The sequence below is a fragment of the Amblyomma maculatum genome, chromosome 2 (genome assembly GCF_055883805.1).
Source record: "Amblyomma maculatum isolate TAMU_Amacu chromosome 2, ASM5588380v1, whole genome shotgun sequence".
Classification (NCBI taxonomy): Eukaryota; Metazoa; Arthropoda; class Arachnida; order Ixodida; family Ixodidae; genus Amblyomma; species Amblyomma maculatum.
The window spans coordinates 104684697-104693768 of record NC_139345.1 but is presented as its reverse complement, the minus strand read 5'-3'; the positions used below and the strand labels follow the sequence as shown (position 1 = coordinate 104693768).

Genomic DNA, 9072 nt, shown 5'->3' with positions numbered 1-9072 from the left:
GGAGAAGCACGAGTTGGTCCTGCCAATGTGGCCATGTCATGTGGTCTCGCGACGAACCCGTTGATCAGTCAGTGCCTTGCCATACCAGCTGCTAGCTAAAACGTCAACGCTGACACCAGATTTTCTGGAGAACGCGTTTACACGCTACGCGTATGCCCATCGCCACGCCTCAGCCGCTCCCTCGCATCGAGTCACCCTAGTGCCGCCCGCACAGCCGGACAGATGGTGCCCTCCCACGGCCATATATTGAAGCGTTGGCGTGGAACAAGTGCAGTGCGCAACCTTGTGTGCAACGAGCTCATGAACGAGCTAGAGCTTGTGTTTTCATTGTCCCGTGTGTCTGTTTTCTTTGTGGGTGTGTTGTGCTGAACCATTATGGCACATGTCTCGAAGTCCAGACAAACATGTTGTGTCGGCGGCTGCACGAACACCTACGCCAACATGTCCGGCGTCAGCGAGATTTTTCAGTTCTACCGATTCCCGACTCGACCTTACGATTCCGAACGGCGGAACGCTTGGATACGTGCTGTGCGCAAGTACAGGTGCGTATCGCCGGATTTCTGCTGATCAGGCAAACTAAACTCTGAGCACAAAACCTACGTGATATTGTGAGGTTTTCGTGATGCTGTGGCATGTCCCTTCAAGAAATATGCATCACTCATCATGCATATGCTTTCAGCCATGGTCCTGATTCCTTCCAAATGTTGCAGTCTGCAATCAGCGCATCAATCGCTGTTAAAAAGAGCACTGGTTTGGCCACTCGGTAGTGTGGTGTGCGTCAAAACACCTGTTGTGCTGTCCCGAAACGGCAGCAAAAATCTATCCAGTGTTGCAACAATGTACTGCGAGTGCTGAAACAATGCTGCATTGTGCCGTTCGGTGCAGCACGTAGCGTGGCTCGCTTAAAGCCTTGCGCTTCAGGTGCCGTATACAGCTCAGGAAGCCTGCGGCCAGTGGCGTAGCCAGACATGTTTCTCAGAAGGTGTTCTACAACGTCGCTGTTATAAATAAAACAATAACACGAAGGGTTAGTTGTTTCGTTCACTGTAATATCTCCATAATAATACAAGTCCACAAAGACTCAGAGGACTTCATTCATTAAGACCATCAATTTTCTCATGAAGCAACACTCATACGAAAACTCACTGCTTTCGTTTCCTTTTATACAGCCGCGGCAAAGCACAATTAGCCTTTTTGAGAATGAAGATATTGTTCCTGAATATTTACTGAAACAAGCTGAAATGGGGGAGGGGGGGGGGGGGGGTGAAATGAGGCATTCAGAAAATTTTGAGTTGTGGTCTGGCACTAAAACACCCCGCTGGCTGTGCCCCTAGCTGCAGCAAATATTCCTCTAAGGAAGCCTTTGGCCAATAGATTTGATGACATCGCGGTTTCCCTCATTTCAGAGGTGTACCCACCATTCACTTGCAGTTTCACTCCAGGGGGATTAAGCGCTGCTTCACAAAAAACAGTCAACCAACGGCATTGTCTGGAAGGCCCCCTTTGCGGGAAGCTCGCCACTGCATTCTTGAGCTGTTATCTGACAGTAGGTTCTTATCCCTGCAGCTGCAGCCGATACATGCCTCATTTGCTCATTTCTGATTGCTTCGCTTATTTGGTTCAACACAACTACAATGCGCAGTAGAATGTGCATTGATAGAACCGATGCTCTGGGCTTCGCAGTAGACGATGGATTACGAGCCACTGGCATCTCTTTTCAACCATATAAGGCTTGTTTAGCTGCTGCCATAACTGATGATTGCGCCTCCTTAAGTACCACTTCAAGAAAAAGCAAGCAAGCCTAAATATTTGCTCTATTTCCTGCAATATGCCACTGTTTATGGAGTGCCTGTTCTTTCATTGCATACATCAGAGCTGGAACTAGTGTAGTAGAATAGAGGTCGACAAGGCTTGGTTTGTGAAAATTCTCTTGAAGTTGAGGTGGAGAAAAGGCTAAATGTATGTCTGTCTGTTTAATAGTAACTTCAACATGTTTCAAGTGGGCTTAACTTCTTTTGTTTGTTTAGAGTGAATGTTTACGCTTTACCAGTGTTCCTTTTCTGTAATGTGGACACAATTGTGATGCCCTTCTACAGAGACTGTACTTTCCAGCCTTTGGCAGTCATCTGTAAACTCCATCAAGAAAGAAACAGCATTTCAATGTCATTTTACCTTTGTAGCCATACCTAATAGTGGTTTAATTTCAGGAATGAAGGAAGTGCTTGGGAGCCAACAAAGCACTCGCGCATCTGCAGTCATCACTTCGTTGGCAATCGAAAGTCTGAAGATCCTAGGGAGCCAAATTACAATCCAACAATTTTCCCACAAAGTCAGAAAAAAAGGCCATCTACATCTCAGCCTAAAGGTTCCCGAAGGTAGTACGAAATGGCATGCATTTTTCTAGTTCTCACTACTGTCTTCCTTCCAAGAATTTAACTAATTCAGCATGTCTTTTGCTGCCAGTTAAGTTTTTTGTTTCTCTGCTCAAAGGAAAAATCTGAACATTTTTGGCATTCATTCACATTCTGAAAGCCTGATTTTTTTAGTGCATGTCTTGCAAAGAAAGGGGTGCCGAAGACAAATTGAAGTTGGTGTGTATCGACAGCATGCTGCACTCTAATCACATATGAGACCTCTCTCACTGAAAATTGAGCTTTTGTAATCATAAGAGGCTAAATAAAAAGAACACAAGATCACCAGCTGAATTCGCAAATGAACTGAATGCACTGACACCTAATTTGCATCGTGTATGCTACAGACATGGGCACCAGCCCTTCTCGGGGTAGATGGTCACAAGCTTGAATTGAGTGCTAAAGAAAGCTTTCAAACTGATTTATTTTTTTTTCAGCCCTAATTGAGCCTTTGCTGCTGAAAACCATTAATATATACAGAAAGTGTGAGGGAACCAATTTTCACTGAAAGCAATTATTGCGTGGAGTTGACCTGTTCTGTAAAATCGTGTTAATGGCCAAATAACGTTGTGCAAAAAACTAAAATATGTTTGAAATATAAGCACTGCAACCGATATACATATGGGATGCTTCTGCATTGTTAACTTTGCTGACACTCAGCTCAATGAAAATTTGTTGGCCTCATTTGCTCAGCGAGAAAGCTTGTGAGCATAGTTAAGTCTACAGAGCAAGCTAGTGACCTCTGCTTCTGTTGAAAATTTTAAAGGAGCCCAAAAAAATTGAAGTTGGCTCATGTCTGTAGGATACTGCTTCCAAATCACAATAAGTTCACTCACACCAAAGGACAGGTCTTACTATAAGCTAGAAAGGAATCAGAAAGCAAGATACAGGTGTCATCACCAGCAGTCAATTTTGCAAGTAAGGTGCATGTGTCAACATCGATTTAGTGCTCATATCCCAGTTGCTTCTCTACATTACTATTCACTTCAAAAAGCGATAGGAATAGACATTTTCAGTAAGGACATCATGAGTTTTGATCAACTATCAGGTAAAATCCAGTTTTCTTCTATATCAACATGTCATTTGCTACCTGAGCATAACAGTAATTGGATGGAGTTGTCTTTGGTTTTCCTTTAGTGTAGGCTAATTGTTAACCCTTGTTGAAATGGTCATGGGCAGTTGTGGTACCAGTACATTGTACCATTCAACGTACATAACTGTTTGCTACACATTGTTCTCATTTCCAGAAATTAGAGGGTAGCATATTTTTCGAAATGTCAGGCAAGAATTGAAACGTTGCTACCTGTGAGATATGAGTTTTAAGGCCCAATCTTTTAGCACTGTAAAGCAAGAGCTGATAAGCAGCAATTCCCAGGTTTTGCATCAATGTAGAAGTAGTAGTAGTAGTAGTAGTCGACATGTCTGGGAGGTGGTTGTTGAGAGTGGGGGGGAATATGACGAGTGAGTTGAGAAATGCATAACTAGAGGGTGGCTACCGCGGAAGGAGAAGTGCATGGTGAGAGTAGAGAAACCTATAACCAAAGGATAGTCACCATGGGAGAGGAAGGATTAGCATGTAAAGAGGAGGGTACGGCCGGAGTGCAGACATGCATAAACAAAGGGTGGTTACTAGGGAAAGAAGCGAGTATGGTGAGCGCAGACGAATGTGCAGCTGGAAAGTTGCTGTAATGGAAGAAAAAGATAATGGCAAGAATGTAAGGAAGCACAACTGGAGGGTGGCTGCCACGGAACCATCCAAGGAGTAGTTATCCTAAAAGATGTGGAGAGGATATGATGAGAGCATAAGGACGTAGGTCTGCTGCAAGTGGCGCAAAGTCCGACACCCAAGGAAAGGCATGTTTGGAAGTGCAAACTGGAGAGGAGAGCTCATCGAAGAATTAGTATGCATAGAGAACTAAAAGAACTAAAAAGATTACTTTACAAGTAGCCATATATGCATGTCACAAAAATTTCCTCCCTCAGTGTACTGTGAAATAACCACTTCTGTAGCTGTCACTGAAGCTCACGCTACACAGTGGTAACCCTCAGCTTCCCCACAGTAACACACATGTCATTTCCTGTTGTGGGTTCCCCAACTGCTTCAGTATTTTCATGCACCTGTGCAAGATTTTATATGGCTACTCTAGAATTCTTTTTAATTTTTGTTTGTTTGCGTTACACGAATACTGCTTAAATTTAAGGAGTGTTGTTTGCAGATCCTTTCTTAAGCTTGAAATTTTATGAAGAAGCACTTCATTTTTCTTTTCCATCTCATTGTTATTGCTGATGCTTACAGCGGCTGGTTTATCTCGTCAAGAGACTTGTTCATGAAATTCATGCTCGCTTTCAGTCATTCTCAAGTTTTATCACTTCTCAATTCTGAACAAATCTGCTCTGAAGACTTCCAGTTTTGTCTTCATTTCTTCTCTGAAATCTTGAAAAAGCTTAGCAACTGCCAGATTTAGTGAAAAGTAAGAAGTCATGTCTGCATTCTTTGTTCTATGCCAGCATTCTTGCAGGATGTCATCAGTCTTGTTTATCCTTCACGCCAGTGGCCTGTTATTTAATGATAGTTTATTTGGCACACACAGCAGTGGTAAAAAATATGGCAAAAAAAATGCATCCGATGGCCAGGAAAGTGAATGGCCAGTTCAGTGCATGCACCTCTGGAAGAAGACATAGCAAAATAAGTATTGGTGGCAACAGAGGAACTGTCATTTTTGATCACTTATCTGAAGTCAAGTCAACAGCACAAAAATTTAGAAGCACTGGCTACCGCTGCAGATGTTCGAACTTTTTTGGCAGTTCTATTTTTTTTCAACATTGTTATGCTGCTCAATGATGCAAAACTGCCAGAAAATTCATTTCACTGTGGCATCCAAACTGTTGTGTCATAAATTGTAGCACATCACAAGTGTTTTGAGAGTTAGTAATAAGACCCTTTTTTGATAGCGTAAAATAAAAAAAAAAAAAAAAAGGTTAGGAACACAAAAACTTTTGTGTATTTAAAAGTGAGTTGAACTATGGTGCCCTTACAGTCTGGTACTCTTTCTGCAGAAGACGTTTTTATTGTAAGAATTTTGTAAGAGACAAACTCTGTTGTTTTTGTGATGACATATTTTTGTAAAATATTGTTGCTAGGGAGGGGCACTGCCTTCATGCATGTCCAATTATGTCACTGCGCTACTTTGGGCTGTGAAGCATGGAATGTTGATGGGGTGGCAGCTTTATCTCTATTTTTCTCATTTAGAAGTAGGGATGTGCCACTGAGAAATTTTGGGGATTTTTTTTAAGGATTGTCAGGAAGCATTAATTTTGTTGTTTTTCTTACTTCAGGGTATTACATAAGATCTTGAGTGTTTTATAGAAAGGTTGACAGGATGCATAACTGCAGAGCTGGAGAGGCTATAGAGATATCTTTCCAACATTTGAGGGCATGGCATGTTCCTGGCCGAGTCACTTCTTACTTGAATTTCAAGTAAAGCATTTTACATACTTTTTGATGGCACTTTTTTGTGTGAGGAATACAGGGTGATTTTTTTAACTTACAAACTTCTAGTTCAAAAACTATGAGAGAAACGTCTATGCAGTCCAGGTGGATTCTAAAGCAAGGTGGACGTCATGCTCGTGCTAGCACTTGATGACTATGCAATAAATTAACTAAAATTTACTAATTAGCTTTTGTATTTTTGACTTTAAGGAAAAATATTGCAATCTGAAATTTGAGGTCATCAACATCAAAGGTGAGCCCCGCTTTTAAATATTTTTAATACTGAAGGCATTGTGGTTTGAAACATTTTAGTTAATGTTGTAAATAAACATTTCAGAACTGCCCGAGTTGACTTTTCTGCATTGCAAAATGGGTAATGGCGTTTATCGCATTTCTCATGCAGTAAACACAGCTTCTGTTTGTGGGATTGATGGCATAGAAGAAGCTAATGTCGTTTTGGCAACGTTACCATGCATAACGACATCATTATATAATTAATTATGCAGTGTGGGAAAGTGAGCCTTCAAACTCACATTTTTGGCATTCAGTATTTCAAGCTACACTGCCACTTAAAGAAATTAAACATCACGGCTTACCCATAATGCTGATAGTGTTCAGTATTAGAAAATGATTAGTTAAGTTTAGCTAATGGTTTATCATTTTCTAATATGTACGTCGTGTCCACCTCGCTGTAAAACCCATCTGCGCAGACCGCAGAGCCGTCTTTCTCAAAGCTGTGTGTGCATAAAATAAATGCCCATATCAAGTTTGATGCATTTGCTCTTTTAGAAACAATTCTAGGTGCAGTGCTGATCCTTGTTCTGGCTCTTTCTTTGTCTTTTTCTGCATACATGACCCAGCCTTGCTGCATACCATTCTGCATCATACTTACTTCTTTGCTGGGAATTTTCAGGTCCAAAAAGAGTCGGACATGTGCATTTCAGCTCCACTCTACCAGAGAAAGTCACAGTGAAGATGATAGTGAGGTATTGCCTTGGCAGATTGATCCTCTATATTGTACTATCATGTGCTGCCCATAAACACCAATATTTTTTTTCCTTCAGCCATCTTCTAGTCTTGGCTGTCATGCAGGTCAAGAGAATCAAAGTAAACTCAACAGAGTAAAAACATGTGAGGTGAGATGGATTGTTGTGCACTTTTACCTTTGTGTAGTGCATAAAACTTGCACACACATTACTCTTATGCATTGAATCTCTTTCAGGTTGGCACAATGACATCACGTGAGGTTCGTGAGGTATGTGAACTTTTACTGTTCTTTGCATTGATGCTCCGCTGTTATATATAATCATGATTGCTTTGTTAACTCTCTTTTAGGTTGCCACTATGACGCCTTTTGATAAAGTGCGCAGTGAGCGTCGCAAAGTGAAAATGCGGCAGGTAAGTAAGATTGCTTTACTACACATTAAATCACAGATGTGCATGCAGTTTGTCATCACTCACTGATTCTGTTTCAGATAGGCACGCTTACCCTGTGTAATCCTGGGGAACGTCTTTCAAGGCCTTGCAGCTTTTCTAGTTCGACAGATGGCACAACTGCGTCGACGCAAACCTCATCCAAATATATTTCTGAACAGTCAATTCAGACTGATGAAGCTGCAGTGAAATGCAGCACGGCCGCAGGACCAGATCACAAGTTGGTGCTCTTTGCAGGAGCGCAATCAATGCAAGCAGATAACAGTGCTATGCAAAGTCTGTGTGCAGTGACCTTTGCCGTATTTAATTTACTGATGAGCATTACTCCCGACACAAGAAGGATACATGAGCTGAGCAAAGCTGATCGGCTCACCCTGTTTCTTATGAAGCTAAAGACAGGGTTGACGTACAGTGCCTTGGGTGCTTTATTTGGCATTCACCGTACAACAGTAGCTAGGTGCTTTCATAGTGTTCTCAATACCCTCTATGTAAAAACACAGGATTGGATACAGTGGTATCAGGATGGTGAAGTGGCGGCGACAACTCCAGACTATTTTAAGGTGCATTATTCAGACTGCGAAGTTGTTGTTGACTGTGAAGAGGTCAGAGTAGAGCGGCCTGCACCAGTAGAAATTCGGCATTTGTATTCAAACTCAAAAGGAACATTTTCGGCTAAATTTTTGTTTGGTACTGCAGCAAATGGTGCCCTGATGTTTTTGAAGGCCTATGATGGAGAAGCCACTGCTGGTTGTACACAAACAAGCACGCGTGTTGCTTCTTTGCTGGAGGCAGGGTACATTGTTCCAGATCCTGGCTGCCATTCTGCACATACTGAATTTTCCCAGACAGGTGCAATTTTGATCAGGGCTCCAGATTCAAATGAAGAGATCGACGATGTGCCGAAAATTCATTCTGTTGCTAGTGTTCGTAACCATGTGGAGCGAATGATTCTCAAGCTAAAATTTTTCAACATCCTGAATCTTCAGCTTTCATCTGACCTTCAAGATCATGTTAACCAGATTCTTCATGTTATTTGTATTCTTGCAAACTTACAGAGTAGCATTTCAATGAAACCTGACTAATGTTTTTTGTAATTTGTACAGTGTACAAAGCAAATTTATAAGCGTTTAAACAGTTTAAAGGAATTTATTGTGTACTACAGAGTTTCTTGTATTTTTGCTGGTAACCAGTCTCACAGCTTGTTACCCATTGTTCTTGCAAAAAGTTTTTGACGTCAGAATGATCTCATACCTCAGACCATTGCAACGTACCAAAAATAAATCACTCACGTTATGAAACGAAGTCTTGTTGATATTTTATTATCTTTTTGTTGCCATTTACAGCAACAAAAATAGGTGAATGCCTAGGGGGGGGGAGGGGAGGGGGGTAGTTCATCTTGGTAGCAGCTGGTATTAGCTCGGTCTAAATGGTCTGAACTACTACAAAGCATGTATAATATTGACAGCTGTACATTTTACTATGCAAGCCTCATTTTTTGGAGTTAAAAAACATTTTTAATGAGTGTCATTTAAACTATAGCGTTATTCATATGATCTGTATGGCTCTATGACTCCACTGTGGCATCGACTGATGACTGTGTCGTGAGCACGCGCCAAAGGGATGATGCGAACAAAGCTCCTCTAGATGTGCAACACAGTTCTCGAAGTTACAACGACCACTCTGTCAACATTCTACCAACGATACTTGTGTGATATGCACTAGCAAAGGAAGTGAATA

At 41.6% G+C, this 9072-nt stretch overlaps 1 protein-coding gene across 2 annotated transcripts; it reads left to right on the top strand.

Annotated features, from left to right (window-relative positions):
- The first annotated feature begins 262 nt into the window (after positions 1-262).
- LOC146199466 (uncharacterized) lies at positions 263-8633 on the top strand. 2 transcript variants are annotated; one of them, XM_084594953.1, is made up of 7 exons: positions 263-542; positions 2208-2375; positions 6815-6887; positions 6966-7037; positions 7124-7156; positions 7237-7299; positions 7381-7674. In XM_084594953.1, the coding sequence occupies exons 1-7, from the start codon at positions 376-378 to the stop codon at positions 7522-7524; spliced, it is 720 nt and encodes a 239-aa protein (XP_084451079.1). In that variant the 5' UTR covers positions 263-375; the 3' UTR covers positions 7525-7674. The 2 variants fall into 2 exon arrangements, with proteins under 2 accessions (XP_084451079.1, XP_084451078.1); XM_084594952.1 differs by having other exon boundaries at positions 264-542; positions 7377-8633.
- The last annotated feature ends 439 nt before the right edge of the window (positions 8634-9072 follow it).